The sequence below is a fragment of the Patiria miniata genome, unplaced genomic scaffold (assembly GCF_015706575.1).
Source record: "Patiria miniata isolate m_02_andy unplaced genomic scaffold, ASM1570657v1 HiC_scaffold_18, whole genome shotgun sequence".
Taxonomy (NCBI): domain Eukaryota; kingdom Metazoa; phylum Echinodermata; class Asteroidea; order Valvatida; family Asterinidae; genus Patiria; species Patiria miniata.
Window position 1 is genome coordinate 2,813,769 of NW_024037056.1, and position 16,377 is coordinate 2,830,145.

General features: G+C 40.2%; 1 protein-coding gene across 1 annotated transcript; it reads right to left on the bottom strand.

Annotated features, from left to right (window-relative positions):
* Positions 1 to 1,766: 1,766 nt before the first annotated feature.
* Positions 1,767 to 13,910, bottom strand: LOC119725020. The gene is made up of 5 exons (XM_038196384.1): positions 13,099 to 13,910; positions 10,579 to 10,593; positions 8,714 to 9,194; positions 6,341 to 6,602; positions 1,767 to 2,636 (listed from the first exon to the last, which is right to left on the bottom strand). The coding sequence occupies exons 1-5, from the start codon at positions 13,889 to 13,891 to the stop codon at positions 1,788 to 1,790; spliced, it is 2,400 nt and encodes a 799-aa protein (XP_038052312.1). The 5' UTR covers positions 13,892 to 13,910; the 3' UTR covers positions 1,767 to 1,787.
* Positions 13,911 to 16,377: the final 2,467 nt, after the last annotated feature.

The window sequence follows — 16,377 nt, forward strand, 5'->3', positions numbered from 1 at the left end:
AAAAGAGGGCGCTAGTCATCTACCGACGATATCGCTCTGCGCTGCATGCACTGCATAGCTCCATGATTTCACAGTCCCAGCGCCAAAAAAATGATCAGAAAAAAAGTGCCGTAATTTTTAAATCCATTCTTTGTGGTTGCGACAGTATATTTGGGATAGCTTGCCCATGTTGTGAATTCAATGACATTAACAATTATTCCTGACTGTTCAACAGAAATGGCCCGATATTCACACTCAAAATACGACTCATATATAATTCATGAAGCTATACGCGCTCTTTTCATATTGGTCGATGTCAGCAAATCCTCATAGGTCTAAAATGATAGAATTATCCTATTTTGCATTTAGTCGCCATCTTTGATTTCCCCCCATCTTTAAATAGACCCTCTGAATAGCGGCCATCTTAAAGGGCTGCATGTTTATTTTTTATTTAATTCGGTAACAATGAATCCGCAAAAAGGTTCACTCATAAAAATGTATGCATAGCATTATTATAGCAAAACAAATGTATCGCATGCCCTCTACAATCAAATGAGCAAGACGGCGCGTACTTCACAGATCATGCGCATTATCCTTATTAACAAACACTGAGATTTACCAAAACAAAATCCAGCGGGAATTAACAAATTTGCGCAGTATGGGGGCCTAATCTTCCAAAACAAAATGTACCGGTGTCATAATAATTATATGGACCTTCATACCATCTGGTCTCTCTTAACTATTATCGTATATTCACATTTGGCATTGTCCTATAGAATTATCTTTATTTTACTATAGGCATACGTAGTCCAACCATGGATTCCGTATTTCATAGTCCACATTTCACACTATAGGCCCACATGTACGTACCGACAAATTAATGTATGCACTGCAACATTTGGTTGTACCGTCAGCTGGTTTAATTATGATAATATTGGATGCGAATCCGGAGGCATCGGTCGTGTGCAAAATGGTGTTATTAAACGGCTTGAATACTGGTGCACAGCCACGGCCTCGATGCCCGGATGATCGTGTGCAGTTGCTATGTACATGTACATGTACATGCATTTTTCTCTCTCGTAAAACCGCGCCGTATATTTTGATATCGCGCATTGCATTTTCGCAAGGTTTCCTAAATTATGCGGCTACACAGATTTTATTGATGATGTCAGCGTACATTTCATTGAACCGAACATGCATCAGTTAATTTAAAATAAATTTACGACCATGCGCAAAATTATAAAAATACTCACTATGTGCATTTTATTTCGTCATAATGACATCAGTCTGGTACTGAATTTACTATATGCATAAAATAACCAATTCACCTGCGTGGGGGGTCCTACAAACTGTGATGGTAGAAATTATTATAATTATCATTTTATTTCGTAACTAAACAATCGAAATGCATCAATGACGGATATTGGTGTTGTAAGAAGGTAATGAGAACAATCTGGTTGGAATTGCCTCAGGTATGTGTGCGGTATACTATACTTCAATCTGTGAAAAGGATCGTTTTATTCAAGATTAACCAATCCAAACTCCGATTTATATAGTGTTTCATCATCTGTAGGCTATAGGCTTGTATCATGATGTACTGAACGAATACGGGCAATTTCGTAAATTCAGATGTCACACACTTCTGCTGTTGGAAAAGTGAATTGATATATACATCACTAATAATAATGTAACATCTATAATGCGAAGATTACAATTTACAGACCAAACTAAGGTTCTGTAACGGCACGACATGTGCTCGGACGTATACGCAGAGAATTGGGTTCTATGGAATTTTTACCCGTAGATAATCATTGAGATATTTCAAAAATAAATACATGTCCTCTATTTGGAATGATGAAGAGAATTTTGAAGACTAGACTCCATTCCAGGATTATGGTACTTTGTGATTCAAATTCTACGGAAGCTTGTAACTCTATTTTTATTGCGGTTATCCTTTGACCTCTCGAGCTAGCGAAGACCCATCTGTCGGTTGACCGCTCATCCCCGCCGCTCGAAGACGTGCACATTAACCCGAAGCCGATCCTGGAGGTCTCGCGGAACAGGCGGACCCTGTTGACGGGCTGGCCCCGCGGCAGGTTCAGGCCGTACTCCTCCGACCGGGTCAGGCGGTTCTTAAAGGTGTGTCCGTCCTTGAAGGACTCCTGAATCACGGGGATGCGTTTCAGCACCTCTGCGCTGCCGAAGACGATCCACTGCCCCGAGGCGCACTCGAACTCGACCTCCACGTACTCCATCTCCGGGATGCGCTCCTCCTGCTGCCTGGCCTCCTCCCCATGTGCCTCCCGGTCCTCACGTAGGCACCTCACGGCCTGGATCAGCTCCTGGATCTGGTAGAAGTCCGCCTCGGCGGCCAGCAGGTCGATCTCCCGGAAGTCGTCCGGTAAGGTCAGGGTGGAGCGGCGGAGGAAGTTGAAGACGTGTCGGAAGAGCGGGCCGTCGCCGTCGATCACGTAGTTGCCGTGCGCGTCGCGGGCGGACTGGATGCGGCCGCTGAACATGGCGCCGAGCATGGAGTCCGGGTAGCGGGTCAGCGTCGATAGCGATGTGGTGTACAGGCTCCCTCCCACGTTCAGATTGATCACTTCGTCCATAGTACTACAGCAAAGACACTGAAATTGCCCAATTATCGCTGATGTTTGTCATATCATCTGCATAGTGTGTCCATATATGTGACAGTACACTGCGCGGAGACGTACGGTCATCATCGACATCATAATCGTTTATCACTGCGTTAGTAGTGTACAATAATGCCAAACCATCGTCAAACCTTGTTCAAGGAAAATTAACAGCGCCCTCTTGCGGGCTCATGTAAAATCTCTTCTCTTTCACAAACAAAATAGTTTTCCCTTTTTGCAAAACTTCACCTCAGAAAAATACAATCCGTTTTAAGCGATGAAAGTGGGAAATAGTTGGTTTTTTTCGAACATCAAAATAATTTGTCCCTCCCTTTATGATCCTCATGGAAACACAAGACTGCATATCATGCACTAGACGGACCAGACATTTCGATTGCTAGACCGTTCTCGTGGTTTATACTCGGTAACTCAGTCAGTGGCTCATTATCTGGGCAGTAGGCAATTATTTTTTCGAACCAGCTAAAACTGTCTTAAAAATCCCAGAAGATCGCTTAGCTTGGAAAACAATATTCGGGTTTGGATTCATGGACTAAAGTATAATACAATTCTCTATCCTAATTACCACCCATATCCTTTAACCCCCCCCCCCCCCCTTCAGGAAATGTCAGGTCGGGATAAAATTCTATCAATATTTTTCAGACACATAAAGTGATAGAAATCTTTTCTTTGTGTTGACCGCCCATGCACTAGTAAATTGCACATGCACTAGTAATTTTCACAGCAGCACGATAACACTCATTGATTCCCCCTCCCCAAAAATCACCAATCAGATCACGACTCTTAGTCAGGTGACGACTGTATACCTCTGTCAAATAATGGACCGATCCAGTTAGCACCGCCCCATGGTGTTCTGACCAATCACAGCCGTGATTTATGTCCGACGTGCGTGTACTAAAGTCCGACATGCGTGCACGCCACTGATCTCTATATAAAGACTGGATAGCTAATAAAGAGCCGCACAATGTACGAATTTGACGCCATATTGGTGAGACCGGCTGGTGATCTACAAAGGACAAGTTGCCGTCTTTATAGACAGCTTGATTTCTTTTGTAACGTCGCGGCTCACTTGACTTATATTTTGGCCACCACCACTGACCAACTGACCAAGGTTTACTACAATTTTTCTAACGTAGTGGTTACTTTTATAATGCCGCAGATCACTTTTTCGGCGTTTTTGAAATAATAATCACTACGGAAATGTGTTCCTTGTAGAACATCATAATATGTGTACGTGACCAAAATGCGCGTCAACTGTTGATACAACGCGCGCGTATTTACGCGTAGAACGTTCGTAATATGCGCGGCCATCTTCGTGAGACCGGGGGCGAATTGGTCAATATGCAAAGTCTACTGTGTGAATGTTGTATGCATATCCGCTATCCAGTCTTTATATAGAGATCAGTGGTGCACGCGCATATGATGCGCGCGGAAGGAACATGCAGCGTGGCATTGGAGAGGAGCACATGTTAATTTGCCCACGTGCGCACTGGGCGGAGCTTACTGGATCGGTCCATTCGGTCACTGAAGCTCTGGGCAAAATATGCACACAAAGCAAGAGTGGGCGGGACTTATTCAAGAGCTGACTCTGTGACGTCATTGGGAAAAAATCTCCAATCCTTGCAATCGGCAAGCACGCAGCACCATGATAACAATCAACCATAAATTATATACAATTCAATATAAAGCATATTTTTTCGGCTAGCTGACTGCTGAAAGCTTTTATTTTATAGATTTTGCTTTGCTATTGTGAAATTCTGAAGCATAACAAATCTACACACCCTAAAACTGCAATCATCAACTTATTAACATTACAACTTATTAACATTACAGCCCGAAGTTTAAAATACTCCTTTTCTAATATAACACCAATAACTTGTAACACGCATTCCTAAAAGAAAACCTCTTCGGATATCAGACTCCTGATGCAAAATTAGATAGAATCATTCAATGAGTTTTCAAACTTCAAAAACAACTACCGCCATTTGAACTTTATATTCATCATTCACACGGTATTTGAAAAACTTATAAAAAGTGGATTGAAAGTAAATTGAAATTGTTAAACCAAAACTGTTCATTTTTGAAAATGGAATTTGCTTAGCTCTTGGAAAAGCGGCTCAGATCTGATTTTTGCATCTCGATCTCGACTCTACCATGACGAAAGTTCAGGAAAACTTTTTTAAAACTGGTAAGCATATAATGATTTTACTCAAGTGAAATATTATAGAAATGCAATAATAAACATCTTAAAGACTAATTATGTGATATTAAAACTAAACATGTTTAAGGTCACACGAAAAGTAATACGCTATAATTGTTGTTAGAGAAAAGACAAACTCTAAATACTTTTAACAAAAATCTGGCAAATAATAGTCAAAATAAAGATAAAGCAACTAAACATTGATGGTTATGAGCTTCAAAAAGGTTACATAATATACATGTAGATGAGAATTGCTCGATATATACTTTTACACTTTAATGGGTAAATGGTCTAATATGTGACAATCTTTCAAGCTATTTCAAAAATGTATGACTTTTGCTTGTAATTCAAACCGATAATATGTAGCAATATACACTGAGCATGCACCTAAACTATCTAAATGGCCATAAGAAAAAGCATTATACATAGCATTACATGCCTTATAAAAAAAAAAGCAACCTCGATACAAAACACTGAAAACAGAGATTCAAAAACGTAGAAAATGCTGACATTCGATTTGCAGTAAATTGTCTATTTCGATAGATATGTTCAAGTTCAGGGTTACATTTATATCAGTTGCTGCTAAGAGTCAATGAAGAGGCTGGTTTGCAGGCTAGATCGCCTTTCCCTTGAAGCATCCTGTTCTTGGAAATTTGAAGGATTTTTAAAGTTTGTCAATATTATTTGCTTAGGTGAGGCAAAAAAAAAAACAGGTCTGCTTCCGGTTACCCTACCTAACATATTTTGACAGCCCCTACCCTAAATTGTTTTTTTTTTCGGGGGAGGGGAATGAAAGGGAAAAACAGGCATAAAAACATCAATTACTATCTTTTACCTTTAACTACATATAGACACCTAAATTATGATCAACACAAAAAAAATGCCAAAAAATCCCTACCTACATGCCCATTTTCAAATGCCATTTAATCGAAAGCAGAAATATTTTTCTTGGCCTGATCGAGAGTACTTCATCGGAAGACTTAGTCCATTTTATCTTCAATTTTTCCAACAAAAGTTTGAGCAGTGCCGGCCATAATATCCCTCCCGCGAGTATCTCTAGATTTCCAAACGAACATGATTATGTTTGTTCACTTCTTTTTCAAGATGCAAGGCAGTTAGGCAGGGGGAAAACTGGAGAAGCAGGAGAGTTTTACTGCGACCAACGTTCGAGTAACAATCCATATTTATCCACTGATGCGCCGGAAATATGTCCAGCCCCGTTCCTCGACGTGCATGGTTTTGGCGTTTTTCGTACGGGACTGTTTCTCTGCTTGGAATCCAAGCTTTTTAATCTCTTGGATTATGACTTCTTCTTCAAACTTACGAAGAAACTTGTCGGTGCCACTTGGGGTATTAACTGTGTAGGTAACATGCACGTCTGGGGTAAAAGCTTAGGAATCTCAGCTCAGGAACTACAGATAACTGGTATGAATTCTTCTGATCCGACCATCTAAGGCTTTGCAGCATTCAATGCAGCCACCAAATACGGAACTCCGTAGTAACTGACCTCTGAGGCCAGCAGCTCCCACTCCTTGAAGTCCTTCGGTAGGATCAGCTTGCCATGTCTGTAGAAATTCAATACGTGACGGAAGATAGGCCCGTCCCTGTCCAAGACATAGGCCCCGTTGACAACAGGAACAGGCGTTGCGAGCTCTCCTTTGGACATGAGACACAGCATGGACTCCGGGTAGCGATTCATAGTCGATCGCGTCGTGGTGTACAGGCAGCCGCCAACATTGAGCTGGATAACGTCATCCATGTCTCTGATTCTAGTCAGAAGAACTCACAGGAATAAGCTGCTTAAAGGCGTGAGAAAGTGCACCCACCCAGTGATCCACCCAGTGCATGTACCGCACCTTGCATTGGCAGTTCAGTATCAACGCAACACAGACGTCCTGGTTCAAAGTTCAACCCAGACGCGGATCCGGGGGGGGGGGGGGTTACGGGGGACCCCCCCCCCCGCTCTGTCAAAAAAAAAAGTTTTCCATACAAATTCCCTAAAAAATAAGTCGAAGACCCCCCTTTGCTGTGACATCCAAAATAAATTTATACTGGTATAATGTCAGCCTGTTCAAAATACGGTACACCATTCTGTACTAATATAGTGCTAATAATCGTCGAATTTGAACAGCGCCCCCTATTGAAATATGGAACCAATTCATTCTGTCATTCTTTCATTCTTTATTATTTTTACCACATCTCATTTCATTACCTGACAAGGCATAAATACATAAATGCAGCTTTAGATATTTAGGAATTGATACTGGTTTTACACTTTGAGCTCATTATATTCAAATTAGAGATAATGGAAGGGGATCCCCAAAAAGCGGAGCTTGTTGAGTAGGAATCCCCTTTAACATGAATTAATACATACATTTATTGAAAAACAAATGAAAAATAATTGTACACCTACAGGAGATCGTGGGGACGAGGCTGTTATAATTGGAGAAAACAAATAGGGTGGACATTGATACTAATAATTCAAGCGCTAATGTAAATGCATCTTACAGGATATTTACTCATAAGAGCGAGTCAAAAAAAGCGGAACCCAAATACAAAGAAATCTAATCTAATCTAATCAAATATGTACAACAAAGAAAATGACACAGAATACTTGTTTCAACAACTGTAGCACACAATATCATTTTGACAACCCTGCTTTGGCTAACAATAGGATTTATAAAATCCAGCTTTTTAAAGACGGCTTTCACAGGGACTTTGTGGAATATTTGTTTTAACTTTTAAAAGTGACGCTTTATCGCTGGTGATGTTTGAAGGAGATTGTATAGTATACGACACTTCTTGAAATCACATTTTGGACGAAATAGATTTTAGGGTCATTTTGTTGAAATGGTGGTATAATTTGAATGGATTGAGCAATTGAAGTATTTTTTTTCATTTACAAGTAGTTCATTGGCCTACCAGTCAATCATTTTTGGTGCTACCTAAAAATATTTAAATATGATATATATTTCTTTGGGTTTCGGTTCCGCTTTTTTTTTTATTCACCCTATACTATACTTTACAAACCTGAAAAGCAAAGGCTTGTTCTGAAGAATTAACAAATAAACAAGATATCGTTTGGTTCTTTAAACGTCATTTACGATAATATTGACATTTTCCCCATGGAACATCCCTATAACGATAAAGGAAGTGTATTTAATATTTAAATGTGACCTTTATCCAAATTGAAATAACAAGAAGTGAAAAAAAAAATCAAGTTAATAGACATCTACACTCCTCAATCTTAGCGGTCTGATTTGCCAACACAAAGCGTACTTAAGTTGATGCATAGCTGACTGCAAGTTCAACATTGAACATTAAAACCTGTTAAAACAAAAACATTGTAATTGTTACATTGTAATCTGCTTGATATAGCTTTAGGACTTTGTTTTTGGTATTTTAATGGCGATGTAGGCCTACTTAATTAACGCCAAATGCGAGCGTTGTACAAGAAAAGCATACTTCAATTTCTATTTATAAAATTTTCAAAAGTTATATCTTGATGCTTGAGTCGCGATTTTTTTTTCATCCAATATTTAAAAATAATCTGCAAAGCTTTTGTTTTTTATCAGCTCACTTTTGTTTTTATCTAGTTCTCAGGGAAAGCGGCAATTTTTTGTCATTAAAGATTTAGGTCTTTCTACCAAACAGCCACTTGTCCTTTCCGGGCGCGGACGTTGGGCTCAACAACTGAAAACCAAGTTCGGAGAGTCGTTGAAATACCTCCATCCAATTTGGTGGGTCAAACTCGGGTCGTCTGCTATTTCTAACAAAATCCGACGACTGAATTGAGCAGGCACCCCAGTATCCCAAGATCACCCCAAACCTTTGCACATAAGAACGCATATCTTCGAGGGATCGTAACCGTTGTGCAAACCTGCAAAAGCTATAGTCCGCTTCAAATACAGCAAGAAACTCACGTGGTAGTTGCTCTAAAGTTTCCCAACTGCCCCGGTATTTGCAACTCTTGTTATCTTGTTCTGTGAATTCCACATATTCCATTTTTGGGTTGTCCTCCACCTCCTTACGCGAAGACACTGCCGCTACCAGGTGTGGGATTTGGAAGAAATCGGCCTCTGAGGCCAGCAGGTCCCACTCCTTGAAGTCCTCCGGTAGAATCAGCTTGCCCTGTCTGAGGAAATTCAGTACGTGACGGAAGATGGGCCCGTCCCTGTCCATGACATAAGCCCCGTTGGCGTCACGAACAGACGGGTCGAGTTCACCGCTGAACATGGCAGCCAGCATGGAGTCCGGGTAGCGAGTCAGAGTCGACCGTGATGTCGTGTACAAGCACCCGCCAACATCAAGCTTGACAATGTCATCCATTCTCCTGTTCCGAAGCTCTGCAGAGCAGTATTCTTGGGGACAGGGCTCGAAAACAATTTTGCTTGATCAACAACGTCGAGTGGTCCTCACACTTTTAAACATGCATGCAGTCCCATGAATTGCAAAATAGTTCCTATATTTTGAAGATAACATCGTGCGTTGGCTGTGCACACATACACTCGACTATGATTCAAAGTGCAAATGAGATGACGTGCCGAAATTAGCTGAATGAGCATCAAACCAGGCCAACATGTTGAACAGTACTGTTTCTGTTGGCCTGCGATCTATTTTAATATCAGTGCGGCTACTGAAGAAATCACATGCAAAGTTAAAAAGAGGCAAATCGAAGAGCACGTACAGCATATCATTATGGAGAAAAGTCGAAATTTGTTACGAGCAACATTCCTCGCATCACCTGAGCTTGGCTCTATGACGTCATGGGGAAACCCCCGATCCTTGCAATCGACAGTCACGCAAAACACTAGTCTGGGTTCCAGACCTGACATTTATTCCCGACGCTCACGTCTAAATTGTAGGTCAGGCAGCCTCCGTGGCTAAAAATAAACATGACGACATTGACGGCCCTTTTTCAAACTCGGCTTCGTTTCCGATTTCGGTTGATCACTTATAGCTTTCAATGTTCTGATCAAATTTGTAAAGAAATCACTTGCTTCGTAATATCATACAGTTATGATAATATAATTTGATATTTGTCTAAGATAACATTGACATATGTTGATCTGGAATCTTCAAAACTTGGCACCTTGAAACACTGCACCTATCGCCCCAAAAATGAAAATGATTTTTAAAAAGTAATTTCAACATATGCTATGGTATTCCTTTTTTTATGATATACAATATACAAGCTATATTTTCTTTCATTCGAAAAATTCTGGTACATGTATAAGATAGTCGATCTGTTTCAGTATAAAATAAGAGTTCTCAAAGGGAGTGTTTCTGTCCATCGGGTGTTCGTGAGAAGTCCATGTTTTGTCTTGACGGGCTGTAGAAATCTCAGTTTTTGGCATCAGCCCGGTCCATCTCAATTCCGAATTCCCAGCAGGCGGAGCCGAATTAAGACCGAGTTTTGATAAATCTCGGTAACGGTCGTCAAATTCAAAATAGTTCATGACGCTGCAAAAAGTTCGCCCATACGATCCGAGTATACTTGATGCACAAAACCGTCGTTGAATTTCAAGTTTTCTTAATGAAAGCAATGAATATTAATTATCAACTAATTTTAAAAAGTTTTTAATAAGCAATTAGCAGTTAATTGAACCTATATTATACTCGGAAATACTCGGCCGCAATCCGATTGTCGACAAAATGAACTAGGCAAACTTCGGACATTTTCGGAAAAAGGAGGAATTCCTCCCGTTTTAGTCACGTGACGTAAATTGTAATACAATGTTTTACCGGAGGCTACCTGGCCTAAGATTCAACAGGAATAGTCAGAATCTTTTGGTCTGGGAACCAGACTAGCAAAACACCATATTCCGCCGATAAAAAAAATAAAGTTTTTGGGAGGTATTAGATTTGAAAAAAATGAAGCAATGTACGATTTAGCATGCGTAATAATTATTGCTAGTTTTTTGTTCCATCTAAATAGTGGTAGATGTGTATCTTTCTTTGCACTGAAAATAGAAAATGTCGGAGAAACGTCCAGGTGTGTTCCTTCGACTTATGCACAAGGACACAATTCCCTTTTAATTGTCTTACACACCCAGAAATCTCTAAATGCATTTTAGCATCCCATACTTGCTGGTCCCAGAGGGCCAGCCTAGTGTTGTGGTATCTCAGTGACTGACTGACTCCCCGAATCCCCCCCCCCCCGACTGACCCCCCGGCTCATCCACGACTGCCACATGCGACCATGATACCTGTGCCAAACTCGGTCACAAGCTCTGTACCCGAGGTATGTATACACAAATAGCAAGAGTGGGTGTGGCTTATAGAGCTAGACTCCATGACGTCATGGGTAACAAAAAAACCAACCCAGTCCTTGCAATCGACAAGCACGCAACACCACGATAACAATAAACCATGAAATTCCATACAAATCGTATGTTATATAGAACTCGCACGCTTCAAGCACAACAAATCTAGAAGTGTTAAAACTACAGTCGTCACCTTATTAATATATAATGAATGTGTACAGATGTTCACGCAGAATGTTATAGGACTTTAGGCCTGTTTATGCACTCTTTTGTCTGCCTGAGTTGAAAATGGCGAGGCTCGAATTTGTATACATGACTTTAAAATAACTCTGTTTAATACCAATAACGTATAGCACATACTCCTTAAAGTAAACCTCTTAGAGTCCATTTGCAATTAAGATAAAACCATGCAATAACTTTTAAAAATCAGCTTGAGAAAATGACATACCGCCACTTTAACCAGGCAAAAATGTTACCTTTCCATCACCCGCCGGTATTTTAAAAACCTCCGAAAATAAGATTTGAAAATAAAATCAAAATCTTTAAACTAGAACTAATCATTTTTGAAGACGGACTTTTTGCAAGCTCTCAGAAAAAGCTTGTTAGACTATCCTCTTTTGCATCTCAGCTCTTTTATAATGTAACTTAAGAGGATAAAAATATAACTGGTAAGCACAGATTTTTAACTTACGTTAACTAATGGAAATACGATAGCAAACACCTCTAAGACTATATCTGATCTTAAAAATAGTAATAAGGTCATACGAAAGTGATTGTATACGCCGTACGATTCTGGTTAATAAAAGCATAGTACAAGTATACGGGTACAGAATCGGTACTCGATGGTCATGTATGAGCTTCAAAAAAAAACCCCAGATATAAACATATATACACTTTAGTGGTTATACTACACTTTAGTGGGTAACTGGTTCGTTACAGGGCAAACTCTTAAAACTAAAAGTATTTCTTTTACACCTTTTGCAAAGCTTGTTACCGAAACTGCGACGAGATGAAAACATTGCGCTGTGGTAAAACTAAGTATCGTAACTATCTAAATGGCCGATAAGTAAAATCTTGATTTATTTAAAGTACGCAAACAACCCACAACTATATACCTTAATTTGAACCCTTCTGAGCGCAGAAAATACAGAAAATTGGTTTGCGTTGTCACGAATTTACCAAATTCTTACTCTTGTGAGGTATATACATTGTTTATAAGTGGTTTAAGCTAAATGTTTAATTGGTGCAATTATTTACATTTTGGTGCGACAAAATCACAAGCTTCAACCTTGAAACACTGCACCTATCGCCCAAAAAATGAAAATGATTTTTAAAAAGTAATTTCAACATATGCTATGGTATTCCTTTATTATGATATACAATATACAAGCTATATTTTTTTTCATTCGAAGAATTCTGGCACATGTATTAGATAGTCGATCTGTTTCAGTATAAAACAAGAGTTCTTAAAGGGAGTGTTTCTGTCCATCGGGTGTTCGTGAGAAGTCCATGTTTTGTCTTGACGGGCTGTAGAAATCTTTTAGGCATCAGCCCGGTCTATCTCAATTCCGAATTCCCAGCTTGAAGAAATCCATAAGAGATCTCCCTGAAAACGAAATTTCAGCGTTCGTCTCTGGGGAAAAATTCCCAATGACTGGCAAGTTCAACTGTGCCGGGTTCGCACGACAACTTTGCAGTCTCGCCTGGTGTCATCATCCAAGTCACATAAAAATTCTAAAAGAAGAAGGGTTTCACTGTTCTAATGCGTCATGCTATACCAACAACGTGCATTTACATGACAGTTTTTTTCAGTGCACTGCAAAAACTGTGTTTAGCAATTAAACACTTTCTTGCTATCAGTTTGTAAACATGTTTAAATACTAAACATGTTTAGGGTAAGGATGGATAGTGTTTAGCTATTGAACATTGATGTTTAGGAATTGGACACATAATGTTTAGCATCTAAACATGTTTTCAAAGTGATAGCAAGATTGTGTTCAAGTGCTAAACAAAGTTTTAAGGAAGGGGAGGTTGGTCTTGAGTCCGGGCCCAACGCGCCGGGCGAAAGTCCATCTGATATCCTTAGCTATATCATCATCAGGGAAAAAACTGTATAACTCTGTTTTCATTTCAAATCCAAGGTCCTCTATCTCCCGCAAAATTGACCCCTTTTGATAATCAAAGTCCTCTTTTAATTTGGTCTGGTTGGTAGTGCCGCGTACTTCGAACGTGCTGACACTACGTGCTTGTGAATCGCTCCTGCTATCTTGAACAGGTCGCAGGGCAAGTGTACATGTAATCTGTCTGTCAGGCCCATCAACTTCTCTAAGGATAGCAGGCTTAATGTAATCACGGAAAAAACGCAGGAGCTTAGGAATACTCCGTAGAGTACTCCTGCTTCCTGTGTACGTGTATCCTACGTCAGCGCTGGCATGGATCTCTATGTATTCCAAAGTCTCCTTGGCGTCTCCTGGTGTGTCCCTCCGACACTTTTCCGCCTTCACGGCCTCCACCAAAGCTTCGATTTGGTAGAAGTCGGCCTCTGAAGCCAGCAGGTCCCATTCCTTGAAGTCCTCTGGAAGGTTGAGCTTTCCCCGTCGGAGGAAGTTGAGGACATGCCGGAAGATGGGCCCGTCTCCGTCGATGACATAGGCCCCGTTGGCGTCACGAACAGACGGGTCGAGTTCACTGCTGAACATGGCCGCCAGCATGGAGTCCGTGTAGCGAGTCAGAGTCGACCGTGATGTGATGTACAGGCAGCCGCCAACATCAAGCTTAACCATGTCATCCATTTTCCTCTTTCAAATCCCTGCAGGGAATTATTGTTAGGGCTCGAACACAGTTTTGCTTGAGAAACAACTTCGAATGGTCCTCACACTAGAATTCAGTTTCGTGTCACAAAATTGCTATTTTGCAGATCACATTTGGGCGTTGGCACTGAACACACACTCGACTGTGGTTCAAAGTGCAAATGAGATGATGTGCCAAGTGATCGGTAAGTTTGGAGGCTGTCATGGTTGTGGCGATTTCTTTGTGGTTTTGTATTCATCAATTTATTTAACAGTGGCTGTTGATTGAACTTGAGCGGTTGCTCATATCACAGAATAATTAGACTTGGCTCAAGTCGGGTGCTGCGCTAGGTCTGCTCAGTATGATGAACCTGCAGTAATGATGTATCCTATACCACCTTACCAGCACTTTATATAACTTGCGCCCTCACAGTCCGTTCTAGGCTAACATGTTGAACAGTTTCTTTAGGCCTGCCATTTATTTTAATACCGGTTCAGCTACTGAAGAAGTCGCACACAAGGCTAAAAAAGGAGACAAATTGAAGAGCACGTACAGCATAGTTATCTTTATGGAGCAAGGTCGAATTGTGTACTCCTTGCATCCTCGCATCACCTTGGCTTGATGACGTCACGGGGAATACCCCCCCCCCCCCCCCCCCATTTTTGGCATTCAGAATGTCACGCAACACCAAACCAAAAAACGACATAACGATTCTTAAGAAAGGATAAACTTATCTCTGGAAGCTAGTTTAAATGGATGGATTCTATTAATTAATAAAAAAAAGTCTGAAGCGATGTGCGTGTCACAGACACGTGCTCAGAATGTGTTAAATTGATAGATGCATTTATGGTTCACGCAGCATAATGGTATAAACTTGTATCTTTCTTTGCACTGAAACACACAAGCCCACCTTTAAAAAAAAATGTTCTACACACCCAGAAATCCAATACATGTTAGCATTCATACTTGCTGGTCCCAGAGGGCCAGTCTAGTGTTCTCTTTGTAATATCACTGACCTGGCTGACCCGACTGACCCGACTGACCTGACAGACTGACTGACCTGACTGACCCCGACTGACCCCAACTAACCTGACCTACTGACTGACCTGATTGACCCCGACTGACCTAATTGACCCCGACTGACCTGACAGACTGACTGACCTGACAGACTGACTGGCCCCGACTGACCCCGACTGACCTGACTGACCCCAACTGACCTGACTGTCACATTTGGCCAAGATATATAGCTGTCAAACTCGGTCACTAGCACTGAGAGCTTGCAATGTACTCACAGCAAAGGTGGGCGTGGCTTAAAAAGCTAACTCCATGACGTCATGGGCAAAAAATCTCCAGTCCGTGCAATCGGCAAGCATGCAACACCGCGATAACAATAAACCAAACAATTCAATATAAAGCATATTTTTCTCTAGCATTTTTATAGAATTTGCATATTACTATGGAATTCTGAAGCTTCAGGCACGACAAAACTACAAGCGCTAACACTACAATCGTTAACTTAATAACATAAAAAAAATTACAGATGCTCATGAATTTGAATGGGATTTTGGGCCTGTATGCATTCTTTTGGCTGCTTAAGATGAAAACAGTATCCCGAATCTTTAAAGCTGACTTTAAAATACGCCTTTACTAACATCAATAATGTGTAACACATATTTTTAAAGAAGTCCTCTTTACAGTCTAGTCCAGATGCAAATTGAGATAGAAAGCATTCAAATAGTTTTGAAACAAAATCAGCTTTAAAAAGGACAAATACCTTGACCTATTCATCATTCGTTAAAACAGAGCTAATATTTTTTGAAGGTGGAATTTTTATCGACTCTTCGATAATGTAACTTCAGGAAACTTATAAAACTGGTAAGAACATTTTACTGAAGTGAACTAATAGAAATACAATAACATACATCTCGTATGATATTGGAAACTAAAACTAGTTAAATTCACACTAAAAGTTATCTATAGTAAGTAAGATTTTGAGGCTTTGCATGGTGGAGATACTAAATAATGAAAGGTTTGCAGAAACACCATGTGCAAATAATTTCTCAACTAAGAGAATGGTTCTGAAAAGAACCAGAGGTATAAACTCGACGTTCCGGTCAGTATGCTCTGACCGTTTTCGATGGTACGCCAAATTTTTTTTTGCTAAAGAAAAGACAAACTCTAAATACTTTAACATAATTCTGGCTAATAAAAGTCACAATAAATGTTGAAGTATTCTAAACATCGATGGTTATATTATGAGCTTGCAAAAATGTTACATGTTATTGTGCCTTGCTAATAATATCATAACACTTTAGGTAACGTTATAATTATGACAAGAGTTCAAACTATTTCTAATTTTATGAGTTTTGCTTGTAATTCAAACTGATAACATGTAACCATTATTGACGTTATGCAAATGAAACTAACATTAATCATTATCTTAACCATCTCAATGGCCATGAGGAAAGTATAGCATTACATACATTTC